Here is a 14370-nt window from a genome sequence, read left to right as displayed (position 1 = left end):
GAACAGACACTACTCAAGATGAAGCAGCTAGTGCATTTGTAGTTTCACAGAATACATGTAAACATTGGGACAGTAGAATAAAGAAACAGTTGCATCACACTTACTGAAGTATTAGTAGTCATAATAAAATGTAGTCTATAGATTTAGTACTTTCAAATAAACAAAGCGGAAGCACTGCCAAAAGAAAATTTCCACAAACTCTGAAAAGTCTTTACAAGTCAGGAAAATATTCTCCCTACACGCAAAAACTATTCATAAATATGCTTTTGCTGTGCTCTATAGTTCTGTCGTTACTTTTAATTAATGCAGGACGGCAGCACATAGTACGAACTAAATCAGACATTGGGTTGATACTCTATCAACATACAATGTTTACTGCAGATATGAATGTCTTTCACCTGGAGGTTTGGGTGTGAGAATAGATGAAGTTTGATGTATTATTGTAGTATACTCTTGGAAGCACTACATGTATTATAAATAATCATAAATATATAGAAAACATACTAACTTAAGGGTTGGCACCCCTTTAATGTCAGTCTGTGCAGTTATAAATGTGATATCCGAAACAACAGCAAAATCAATAAACCAATTATGCAGTGATGCCCTTTTAAAAATATACAATTTAACTGCACTTTCTGCGTAAAGTCTCTCTTTCTTATTTCTACAAAATAAGGGCTGGAAATTGGTGGGGTAAAACTAGCAGTGAGTAGCTACCATGCAATCCACATTCAACACGTAAGAGGAATTGATTGTGCTTTCAGACAATTGAACACAAACCTCATATAACATAAAAAGTCCAACAATCACAGCTCAGATAATGTAAGCAGTAGAAAGCTCTAAGTATAATAACAGGACACAAGTGTAAATTGCTCAGGAATGAATATGCCATGCACGACCTGTGAAACAGCAGTGCATGTTTTCACTGAGGTCTTTCCCTTTATCTCGGGTAATCACACACAAAAGTTGAGTGACTTTCATGAAGTCATTCAGCTGACAGATTTTAGAGAGAGCAAAAATGAAAGGTTTCCTTTTTCAGATAATTTTTCTCATACCATTCTTTGGTATACTTTAAACTCTAAAACATTTCAATTACTACACATTTCCTACTGTCTCTACGACAGTATGTATATGTGTAGTTAAATTACATTCTCTTTTTCATTAATTTATTTATTTTTCTCCTGTTCTGTGGAACCACATGAGCTAAATCTACTTAGTCGAATAAAAAGTCACTACATAATTGGAAGATTCTGATAAAAATAGAGAGAGGAGTTGTAATAAGGTTGATAAATGAGTGGCGCACACAGTAACATGTTCTAAACAAGGGCAAGGAACTATTTTACAGTGCCATAAGAAAGCCCTTCAATTAATATTTGAAAATACAGAGATTTCTAGCCAAAGTTTTCAGTTCTTAAGGAATTTTCTAGGAAATAGAAACAGCAGAATAGTGCACATCTTTCTACACAGCAGTTAACGGAAGTGATATTCAAGTGCAAATAGTTTTTCTGCACAGTGGTTATTGAGTGAATGCTCCAGATAATTTGGAATGATTTTTATTATTACCACAAATCTGATGAGGGAATACACTGTCCCTCGAAAAAGTTTGAAGACTTATTTCCTTTCTGGCAGATAAGTGACATTTGTGGCATAACTACAGTGGCAGCTTGAACTGACAATGTAAACAACAGGTGTGCATTTGACCAGGCACTGTTAAGCAGTGGGCATGCGCCCACAGTGTGTCGATGTTAATGGTACATATCCCAATGGAACAATATTTTTAAATTAAGTTTTCAATACTCTCTCTAGAATGTATTGAAAAAGAGAAAAGTGTGTGCACAGTTTTTCCCAAACCCATTGATGCCTGAAGAGAAAAGACAAGTATGGCTGCTGCGACTTTTAGATGTTTTCTGGAAAAATCAATAAGGATGACAAAACTTGGTGTTATCAACACAAAACAACAAAGGGCAGAAATACACATCTTAACATTTCTCTCTCTCTCTCTCTCTCTCTCTCTCTCACACACACACACACACACACACACACACACACACACACACACACACACACACCTTGGGACTGCAAACAGGAATTCTGCTGCTTACAGCTGAGTCCGTAATGTGGAAAACTTACTTTGTAAGTATAAAAAGCAAACAGAAAATTATATTTACCTGGAGAAGAAGCTTTCCTTCAGAGTCAAACACAAAAACACAACTGATTCCATTGTCAGCCACTAAAATGTGACCATATGTTCTGTCCACAGCTACATCAATAGGTTCTTGGAACGCATTATGAGAAAACTTTGAAAGAGTTTGGCCATCAGTTGACATTTCTGTCACTGTCTTAGTCCTCCAGTTAACCACCACAAGTCCACTGTCAGATACCGCAATTCCTGTACAACTGCGTCCCACAAGTCCCTCATTTTCAATGTGTCTTACAAATTCCAGGTCTTGTGTCAGCACTTTGATTCGAGAATTACCAGTATCCACAACATACACATTTCCAGAGTCATCCACAGCGATGGCAACTGGCTGCAAGAATTCATCTTTGCCAGAACCTCTGACTCCATAGACAGATATGGGGTTGTTGTGCTCTGTCACATCGAAGAATAATGGACAGTCTTTGACAGGGCGTTCAAATACAGACACACGTAACATGTAGCGTCCAGGTGCAGGAGGTCTGAAGTGTATACGGTAGGTACCATCATCACGATCCTCTAGCTCAGCTGGAGGCATATCTGCACTGCTGTCTACTCGGGCCACTTCTGCTTTCACTGGGTCACCACCAGATGTGCGAGGGTCCCCACGGTAGTCAACTGTTCGGAGAACAGCCGATGAACTCAACTGGGTCACAGCTGGGCCTTCGAGATTCACCTGTACCAATTCAAAACTATTAACGTATTATCTTTACTTTTATTTCATAGGACTGATATTTCAGGTAATTTTCTACACTGCATCCAACAAATATTAAGCACTCTTAGTTATAACCAAATTCCCATACCTAAGTATGAGAAATTAACTTAATTTTTGTGACACTCATATCACTGTTCACATTGAGGAAGTATCATTACCAGTATTCAATATGCTGGCCACCTTTCCGTTATTTGAGAGTTCTAGTAAATGATTATTCTTATCTTTGATTTGCTACATTATGTCTTAATTACACAAGAAGTGGACTATTGCAGGAAATTATTCAAGTTTGTCCAACTACTTACAATTCTACGAAGTGTGTGTAGAGAATACATCAAACTGTGTACTTTATGCAATATGGTGAAACAGGTGAGATAAATGTGGCAGCAGAATTCTAACTGCTAACAAATGCACCTGACAGCCTTGTATCATAAAGTTGCCATTTGTGTGAAATGAAGTATTGAAACATTCAATCAGATCTTAAAGTGTACTTGGAATTATTAAATATTACAGGCAGTATTTGCCAGACAGCATCATGACATAAGCATAGGTCATTCTTCATGGAGCAACTGGTTGATACTGATCCACAGAAAGATGACATTGTAATAAAACGGTACTTTCAATAACGGTGAGCACAGGATTCCTGCATTTATACGTAAAATGTGATAAGAGTCTAGATTACAGAAAATGTAACTAGCAGTGGACCTTAATATCACATGGACTTCAAGGTTGACTCCCTATAGTTCATAAAAAGTGTGATTGGTACTCACAATTGAGGTGGACAAATGGTAATGTTGCTGAATGTGGCTTCACGGCATTCCACACCTGGTTGCTACTACATGTGTTCTTTGGCAGTAGAAACAAAAACTTTGACAACATGCAGGTCATATATGTATGTGTGAATTTATTTACAGTTGTTGCTTGTAATCTCAAAAAACTAAAAAAAAGAGCTATTTACTATCTAATATGGTAATGTATCATAACATTATTTGTTAAAAAAAAACTATTTTTGCAGATCAATGACCATTTGCAGGTTTTTGTTTCTGTCGTTAAATATTAGCTTTATTATGCAGCTCTACAATGATTTACAATATTTTATCAACAAGTTAACAGTGATGATCTGAAGAAGGTACTCACTATGAGAGGTCAGTAGTATGCTCCCTTCTTACATTCCTGAGTGTGTTTTACCTATGCTAATGGGAAAACACCACTCGCGTCACTGTCAGAATTTAATTTAAAATATTATTCTTTAGCAATGCTCAACCTATCACTGCTCACTCAGAGATATATAATTAAATTTTCGATGCATTCTTCCATAACACCTTTATTTTTTGCTACCTCTCTAATGATACTTGCAATGCTGATCACAGTTTTCATTCATGTAACACTTGCATCTCGACTGACAGCTGCTACAAGATTTTCAGCTTGAGAGACAGAGAATTTTTTGTTGTTTGCAGCAATAATGTAATTTTTTTATTTGTGCTCATAGGCCTTCAATGGCAATGAAGCGACAGTGATACGTAAGAATCCAAATGATTTCATGCCCATGCAATTTTAGTGATCTTGTCAACTATGCATGTTGAAAACTGTGTTTTCTTTTGTGTCACAATTTTGAGCAATTCTGCCTTCAAATATTCTCTGACATCCACTTTTTACTGTTTCAGCCCCTGAATAATATAATTTTTTTTCCCAAATTTGGTGCCATCATGAACAACAGAATGATAAGGGGCAATGTCCATAATGATCACTTATGGACTTGTCAGATTCACTTTTGAAAAATCATATTGTTGATCTCTTCATGGTAATCACCAGTTTTTTTTTTTTTGTGAAACATTAACAAGGATTTTGGCACACAACCATCTGATGTACCTGTATGTAAAACAACTATTCACCCTCCTTTTCCAACAGGCACTGCAATGGTTCTCTCAGGCATTCCATCACTCCAGCCTCCACGTAACGAATGGCTGACTTTAACCCACATTTCACCTATTCACACAATATTTTCAGATCTCACACCTATGATCCTGCACAGAAATCTGCATGTGTCCTTTTCATTAATATTTTGCAACCATTAAACAGTGCATAGATGAAGCCTATGTCTTTCAGCATTGTACATAATCAAAATTTGCTTCCTTTAAAAAGATCGTCCTTCTGATGCGACAGGAGTAATTTAGATAGAGGGGGATTGTTCCCTTCTCTTATAATAGCTATATATATATATATACACACTGAAGTGTCAAAGAAACTGGTATAGAAATGCATATTCAAATATAGAGATATATTAACAGGCAGAATACAGCTCTGCAGTTGGCAACGTCTTTATAAGACAAGTGTCCGGTGCAGTTGTTAGATTGGTTACTGCTGCTGCAATGGCAGGTTATCAGGGCTTAAGTGAGTTTGAATGTAGTGTTATAGTCGGTGCACAAGCATTGGCATACAGCATCTCTGAGGTAGCGATGAAATGGGGATTTTCCCAAAAAAGATCCTGCAAGAACGGAATCAACAATGACGAAGAGAATCGTTCAACGAGACAGAAGTGCAACCCTTCCACAAATTGCTGCAGATTTCACCACCATTGCATCATTAGTTAATGCAATAAAAGATGCTAATTGTCAAAGTGTTGTGCATCTCAAACCAAGTTCAAGTAGAATACAACAGCCAGATGAAGGAAACCGATAGAAGTTTATCATGTATCTGGGAGTATGAGAGAGTAAGAAAAGGTTGAATTTCTATCCAAAAGCGTGACAATATCTGATCGTTTATGGGTCCATTCTTATTTGTCTCGTTAAATTACTTAGGATACAATGTAAAAAGCATGAGAATGAGAAATTGTTTATGGAAATGTACCACAGGAGAAAAGAATGGAAGTTTGCACACACTTCCATCATCTACAGTGACAATGCACATAGATCCAAAGTAACAGTAACAGAGTTTCTGGGAAAGGATAGACATTATTTTGTCATAAGAAATATACTTACTGTACACAGGCTTGGGAATGTTGTCGATGTTCGAACACGACCAAGAGTGACCAGAGCAGATTCCATAGTCTTCAAGCTGTCATTGTGTGAGAAGTCACAAGCTAGGAAAGCATTCTCCCGGGGTTCTCCTAGAGGGCCAGCTGCGTCAAGTTTCTCTGTCAAACTACCAATTCGTTGTGTTATGTTGCGTACTTCCACCTGATACTGGAGACCTTCACATTCTCGTTCCACCTGCAATAATAGTATTTTGGAAACTACTACTTGCACCACAGCATATAAAAAACTTATGAGGGGCATAAAGAGTAACAGAAGTTCTAGAATTAAGTTTCTGTTGACATTAAAGGTAGCCACAATTGTACAAAGATCCTTCAGATCTGCATATCCTTCTCTGCATATCTGAAGCCCTTCAGTCACAGGACCCTATTCAATTCTCTCCCTTTCACTGCACCAGTTTAGATTCCATATAACAAAAAATATTATCTACATCCCTACAGAACTATTTCCATCCTTAAAGTGAGAAAACTGAAAGAATGCATGTTAATGGAACACATCTAAATCATCTTAATTTATCTAATAATATTTTACTGTTTTCTTCTATTGCAGAAGATCTTAATGGACCAAGTTGGAAAACAGGGTTCAAAATGAACTAAACCAACACACACTGAAAAGAAAATTGTAAAAATCCATAACTAAATCGCAGAATCAGTTTGAGTTGTCGTATTTATGACATTTGTACACATTCGCCTGTATGTGCAGTACAAGAAACAAACAATGGTGGTTTCAAAACTAAGCTACCCATGTGTGTGAAAAGGAAAGTGTATAACCAGTTTGGATTACCAGTTTGGACTTACGGCAGTGAGGTATGGACATGAACTGCAGAAACTATTCAAAAGTGAGTATTGCTCAGTGAATGATGGAGAGCTGCTTATTGCAAATTATTAGCAGAGGCAGGTTCTTTGCTGGGTTAGGAGAGAGAGAAGGAAATACCATAGCAGCAACCTAAGGAATGGTGACATACGATGAATGCATATACACTCCTGGAAATGGAAAAAAGAACACATTGACACCGGTGTGTCAGACCCACCATACTTGCTCCGGACACTGCGAGAGGGCTGTACAAGCAATGATCACACGCACGGCACAGCGGACACACCAGGAACCGTGGTGTTGGCCGTCGAATGGCGCTAGCTGCGCAGCATTTGTGCACCGCCCCCGTCAGTGTTAGCCAGTTTGCCGTGGCATACGGAGCTCCATCGCAGTCTTTAACACTGGTAGCATGCCGCGACAGCGTGGACGTGAACCGTATGTGCAGTTGACGGACTTTGAGCGAGGGCGTATAGTGGGCATGCGGGAGGCCGGGTGGACGTACCGCCGAATTGCTCAACACGTGGGGCGTGAGGTCTCCACAGTACATCAATGTTGTCGCCAGTGGTCGGCGGAAGGTGCACGTGCCCGTCGACCTGGGACCGGACCGCAGCAACGCACGGATGCACGCGAAGACCGTAGCATCCTACGCAGTGCCGTAAGGGACCGCACCGCCACTTCCCAGCAAATTAGGGACACTGTTGCTCCTGGGGTATCGGCGAGGACCATTCGCAACCGTCTCCATGAAGCTGGGCTACGGTCCCGCACACCGTTAGGCCGTCTTCCGCTCACGCCCCAACATTGTGCAGCCCGCCTCCAGTGGTGTCGCGACAGGCGTGAATGGAGGGACGAATGGAGACGTGTCGTCTTCAGCGATGAGAGTCGCTTCTGCCTTGGTGCCAATGATGGTCGTATGCGTGTTTGGCGCCGTGCAGGTGAGCGCCACAATCAGGACTGCATACGACCGAGGCACACAGGGCCAACACCCGGCATCATGGTGTGGGGAGCGATCTCCTACACTGGCCGTACACCACTGGTGATCGTCGAGGGGACACTGAATAGTGCACGGTACATCCAAACCGTCATCGAACCCATCGTTCTACCATTCCTAGACCGGCAAGGGAACTTGCTGTTCCAACAGGACAATGCACGTCCGCATGTATCCCGTGCCACCCAACGTGCTCTAGAAGGTGTAAGTCAACTACCCTGGCCAGCAAGATCTCCGGATCTGTCCCCCATTGAGCATGTTTGGGACTGGATGAAGCGTCGTCTCATGCGGTCTGCACGTCCAGCACGAACGCTGGTCCAACTGAGGCGCCAGGTGGAAATGGCATGGCAAGCCGTTCCACAGGACTACATCCAGCATCTCTACGATCGTCTCCATGGGAGAATAGCAGCCTGCATTGCTGCGAAAGGTGGATATACACTGTACTAGTGCCGACATTGTGCATGCTCTGTTGCCTGTGTCTATGTGCCTGTGGTTCTGTCAGTGTGATCATGTGATGTATCTGACCCCAGGAATGTGTCAAAGTTTCCCCTTCCTGGGACAATGAATTCACGGTGTTCTTATTTCAATTTCCAGGAGTGTAGCTGAAGATCACAATGCACTGAAAAAGACTTTGGTTATCAGTGGGGGCAATTTTTTATTTACATGTCTAGAGTTTAGTAGACCAAATAAAGGAGCCAATCTATTTATTTACGCATCCACTTCCTTAGGAACAAACAGAGCCAGTCTCCATGGTTATGGACCAAGTCAGTTCATGAAATTACATCAGAAAAGCTAATATATATCTATACTACTATAATTATAAAAATGTTTGACATTGAAACTTCCTGGCAGATTAAAACTGTGTGCCGGACCTAGACTCGAACTCGGGACCTTTGCCTTTCGCGGGCAAGTGCTCTATGGCCATGTCTCCGCAATATCCTTTCTTTCAGGAGTGCTAGTTCTGCAAGGTTCACAGGAGAGCTTCTGTAAAGTTTGGAAGGTAGGAGATGAGGTACTGGCAAAAGTAAAGCTATGAGGATGGGGCATGAGTCGTGCTTAGGTAGCTCAGTTGGTAGAGCACTTGCCCGCGAAAGGCAAAGGTCCCGAGTTCGAGTCTCGGTCCGGCACACAGTTTTAATCTGCCAGGAAGTTTCATATCGGCGCACACTCCGCTGTAGAGTGAAAATTTCATTCTATGTTTGACATTATTACCAAAAATCTCAAGATGTTCTTGCTAGATGGATTTCAAACTTTCACAGAATAATCTGACTCTGACACACACACACACACACACACACACACACACACACACACACACACACACGGGGAGGGGGGTTAGCAAAAATCTCGAAAAGTTCACAACCAAAGTACATAGGCTGTATATGCTTTTAAACAATGTTGTGCTAGTCCCTGCTATGAAAAGTGTGCAGCTTCATTTTCTTTCCGGCAGTCAGTGTTAACCACAACAGCTGAGCATTTTAACATTACTCAAATTGTTTCTCCAATACACATTTTTTCTCCTTATACATAACGTTAAACAAAAGCAGTGTACTCAGTCATATGCTGTTTTGCTTTATTCCTCAGAGTTGGTTTTAATAGAAAACAGGAAGTTATATTTATGGCTTATTTGCATATGATTACACTTTTACTACTAAATCTGAATCATCCAAAAATTTTGTAATCCTGCTATTTCACAAATTAAAAGTATGGAATAATGTCAGTGAAGCTACTATCCTCACAGATGCGGCAGGGAGAGAGGTCTATTATACCCCGTATACAATTTACATATGCATTTTAAATGACTGCAATTCCCAGTCAAGGATCTGTTGCTAATAACAATAAACAAAGCTCAAGGTCAGAGAGAGGAGGAGGAGGAGGAGGAGGAGGAGGAGAAACGGATTGGGGGGGGGGGGGGGAGGCAGAAAGAGAAAGAAGAAGAAGAAGGAGGAGATTAGGATGTACAATTCCCATACATATTTATCAATTACAAAGCATAGCTGTGTTTGCTAGTAAGAAATAAAGCAAATTTAACATGAATCCTATACAAATGGCAAGCTGCCGAGTTCATATTAGCATAATCAACATTGTATCAGAGAAATGTTCTTAAATTTTTTCCAGGAACACTGATGGAATAGCCATGAGGAAGTTCTTCAACTTAGCGTAAAAAAATATGATGATTACTGCGAGGATATTTTAATTCTAGTAGTAGCTTACTGAAAATGGGTGCAGCAGAATATAGTACACCTTTCTGCACAAGAGTACAGAAATTCAATCAAAATGCAGGTTGGATTTCTTCCTAGCATTAACTGAATGAAAGCTGTCAGTTCTTGGAAATAATCTCATTTTGTTAACAATAAATGACATTATATATGTGTGTCTGTTCTTTCATACATCTTAAAAGAACACACACCATTTATGATGATCCCTTCAGTGCAGATGCACACCAAGCTTGAACTCTTACAGGAATTAGTGAGATGCTGCAAGAAATGAAGATAATGAGAGGGCCACTACATCAGTAGTGTGTGGTACAAGTTGAGAATTTTGGTCTGATGGGAGGTGTGCTAGGTTAGTCTGTGCAGTTGTGGTGACCTCTGTGTCTGGATGGCATAGTGGTCAGCACCTCAGCTTAGTAAGCAGGAGACTCGGGTTTGAATCCTGGTCTGGCTATAATTTTCAACATGCTCTGTTGTTATAAATCAGTTCCCAGTGACAGCTAATGCCTTTAATCTCTACATGTCTTAACAACCAATATTTAAAAGAAGTGTATCGAGTTTTTTCACAAGATCCTGGATATGGTCTATCAATGGCAGCTTACCATCTATCTGAACACGTAGGAATTTGAATTGTTCAGACTCATTAAACATATACCCATTCTGTGCTGTCAAAACCTCAGTTTTAACTGAGAAAACTGAGTTTTACTGTGATTTATTATCAATTTATTTTCTTCCAGCCATGGACTTTTATCTTCAGTTGCACTATTTGACACATTGCCTATGTTGCACTCAACATCCTTCAGTATCAAGCTAGTATCATCAGTGAACAGAAGTATTTTAGAATAACCTGTCGTATTAGAAGATATATCATCTATTACATAAGACACAATGGTGGTTCCATCACTGACCTCTGAGGGACACTCTACTTCACCGTGCCCCATCTAGACACCAACTCACAGCCATTCTCATTATTTTAGAGAATGACCTTTTCCTTCTGTTCTTTAAGTATGTGAGGAACCAGTTGTCGACTACTCCCTCATTTTCTATAATAGTTTAACTTCTGCAGTAATACCAGTTATTTCAAAATGAGTATTAGGGTTTTAAGGCTTTGTAGCATTTATTACATTCAACTTACAGTTATAAATAATACATGAAACAAAAGAACAACTCACAGTTTCATCTGTATACCTGTGAACAACAGTGAAGAACTTTTTGAAGGGGAGAGAGTCTTTCATGCATAGCTCCCAGAAATCACTTCAGAAGGCTAATTCTGAATTAGCAATTCCAGTGATGTATGTGTGAAGACTTTTAAGCAGACATTTACAACTATGTCCTTATCATTTGCAGTTGTTACAAGCTCTACAGCCTTCAGATAATGATTTACATACCAACTTTGCAAACAGAATGTAGCTGCATGAGGATGATTTTGTGGATTGTGCCATCTTCAATGGTGAATCAATGTTTCACCTACATGGAAATGTGAACATACATAATGTGCACATCTGGGGGTTAGCAAATCCCCATGAGATGGTACAGTTGCAATGAGATTCCCCTAAACTGAATGTTTTTGTGCCATAGCTGGTGGAGAATATATAGGCCTTTCCTTTTTGGTGCAGCAACTATAACTAGTGTTTCTTATCTTGATGTGCTAGAAATGTAATGCCCTGCGATGTTTACCTTTGAAGATTCATAAAGGATCATGTGTATGTGGCTCCGCTACCAGCTGATCAACCAAACTTAAGAGAAGGGGTTGAAGCAGTTGTTGCAACAGTTTCTCCAGATACAGTTATCAAGGTTTGGGAAGAATTCACCATCAATTGTGTGCTGTATGACAAATGTGATTCATATGATGTGTTATTTATAACTGTAAGTGAAATGTAATAAATGCTACAAAGCTTTAAAACCCTGATATTCATTTTGAAACACCCAGTATTTTGCCATCAACAGACAAACACCTTAGTTAAATCAAAGAAGGCACTTAATGTTCGCAACTCCTGGTTTGATCAGTCCAGTACCTCACAGAAAAAAGAGAATATAGCATTTTCAGTTGTTAATCCCTTCTAAAACTAAACTTGCTTATTCACATTTACCAATTAAAAATGTACATGATTTCAAGCATAATTCAAAGACATATCAAATGTTTCTCTAATCTGTTTTATTTCTTACTTACACACAAGTGGTTTCACAAAATCTTTGGCCATTCTTTATTTTTTTATTAAGCTGTTTTACTATTGAGTACTTTAATCCTTTTGGAAACTGACCATTCCTAAAGGAAAAATTACAAATGTGGCTAACATACACAGCACAGTGCTTCAGTATCCTGCTAGATACCCCATCATATCCATGACTGTCCTTAGTATTCAGTGATTAATTACTGACACAGCCTCCCTTCTGTCAGTATCACGGAAGTGTATTCCAGATAGCAGTGTTGGTAAGCCATTTTCCAGGAGTTATATGATTTTCTACAGAAAATAAGCTTTTACTTAATTCTCTTGCTGTATTCAGGCTGTGACTGTTAATACTGGATATATATCTGATTTATCAGTAATAACATGTTTATTATGATGTATTGACTTAATATACCTTCGACCATTTTCTGTGGGCCTGCCACTTCCTTCATGACTGACCGTATTGCTTTATTTTTATCCTGAGAACTAGCTATTCTGTTTGCATATCACATGGTTTTTATCATCCTAATAACATTTTAAGCACTTCACTTCACAGCAGCATTTATAATGGGCTACTGTAGTTCAATGGTTGCTGTTTCTAATGTTTTGATGTAATTACCACTTCTTTCCATATGCTATCCTTGTTCCATTAAACAGCCATGCAGGTTGCCTGTTAGTACTAGTGCCCTGTTTAAAATGCTCTAATGGAAAGCAACTTTGAAAGAGCATGAAAATGTGTTAAGGAAGTATTATATTGTGCACATGCATGTGTACATGAACACACACAAATTCCTTTTAGTATTAAATTTGTGCATCATAGTCTGAAAGGCCATTAACCCCTTTAGTAATTGAATCCACTGTCTAATAATGAAGAATGAAGGAACTTTTATTATTATTATTATTATTATTATTATTTATGATACTGTTCCCTTACACTCTGGTTAGAGATAATACAGTCTACATCAGATGATATGAATTTAGAGATCTTCCAATATTCTTGTACAATCACTTAATTTTATAAGTCACCACATACAACTAAATTTTGGTACATTATAGAAAGTGAATGAATAACTCTCTCTGGCTTCTAGCTTGAAGAGAAACGTGAAAATTCAATTGCTCCTGCACAGCACTCAATGACCTGTTCAGTGCAGTGCTTTAGTACATCAACAGATTCAAATGGGATATCAATTTTCACATACACGGCAACTCCCCCCCTATTCAAAGAGCTCCCCGAAAAACAGCCAGCTGATCTGTATCTTGGCACAGGAAGCCTGTGAGTCACTGTTTCAGTGGTGCTCTGATGTACACATAATGTCCAAGTCAATATCAGCAAGCAATTCCCTAACTTTATCTCTAATAACACTTATATTTTGAGGAAATATGCCAGTTCCTTAAGTACTTTGATACAACTGTACAGTCACAAGAATTCAGCTCTGGTGTACTGCATTTGTTCACAAGCTGTGATTGCAAGGCCCCTGATGAGGCAGAGTGGCAATGACAAAAGAGTTCGCATTATGTACACAACCACCTTCCTACATAAAAACACAAAAGGAAAGTCACATATAAAAGAATTATAAACTTTCTCAACAAGCACAACCTAATGTTTGGAAAACAAAATGGATTCTTAAAATGTAAATAAACTAGCACAGCATCTGCTCAGTTGACTGAAGAGGTAATAAGTGGCATTGAGAACAAGCAACATGTTGTACTTATATTTAACGTCCATAAGGAACCTTTTGAGTGTGTGAATGCTACTATCCTATTATGTAGGTGAGCTATGGAAATTGGCATTAGAAGCACTGTTCGTGACCTTACAAAGTTTTACGTAAGTAATCAAAAACAGTTTGTACTGCTTAAAACTCGAAGTGGTGTTCATAAATCCAAAATCACTAACATAAAATATGGAGTTTCCCAGGCCTGTATTGGGTCCTCTTCTGTTTTTTGATTTATGTAAATGACATAAAATATTGCCTTCAAAATTCCAAAGTATTTCTGTATGCGAATGACGTGTCCATTGTGTGTAAAAAGGAATCATTTAACAAACTAGAGACCCATTTTAATGATATGACAAATGAAATTGTTCAGTATTTTAATAAAAGCCACTTAAATGTAAGCACCAGTGAAACATGTCCCGTGGAGGTAAACAACAGTAGTTATAACGATAAAATTAAACTATACATACATAATGAATTAGTAAAATAAAAACTGAGTGTAAAATTCCTTGGTTTAACAATTCAAACCAATCTAAAATGGGAC

The 14370-nt window shown here is 38.9% G+C and overlaps 1 protein-coding gene across 4 annotated transcripts in view; it reads right to left on the bottom strand.

Annotated features, from left to right (window-relative positions):
* Positions 1 to 14370, bottom strand: part of LOC126175395 (tripartite motif-containing protein 2-like) — a 412180-nt gene that overhangs the window by 14139 nt on the left and 383671 nt on the right. For all 4 annotated transcript variants that reach the window (XM_049922183.1, XM_049922182.1, XM_049922184.1 and 1 more), the window contains exons 6-7: positions 5882 to 6112; positions 2166 to 2867 (exon numbers count right to left, since the gene is read on the bottom strand). In XM_049922183.1, the coding sequence (XP_049778140.1) occupies positions 2166 to 2867; positions 5882 to 6112 (933 nt within the window). The remainder of the gene's footprint in view (positions 1 to 2165; positions 2868 to 5881; positions 6113 to 14370) is intronic.

Source organism: Schistocerca cancellata, chromosome 3 (genome assembly GCF_023864275.1).
Source record: "Schistocerca cancellata isolate TAMUIC-IGC-003103 chromosome 3, iqSchCanc2.1, whole genome shotgun sequence".
In the NCBI taxonomy this organism is placed as follows: Eukaryota; Metazoa; Arthropoda; class Insecta; order Orthoptera; family Acrididae; genus Schistocerca; species Schistocerca cancellata.
Note: the sequence above shows the minus strand (reverse complement) of the source record. Positions and strands in the feature narration are given on the sequence as shown.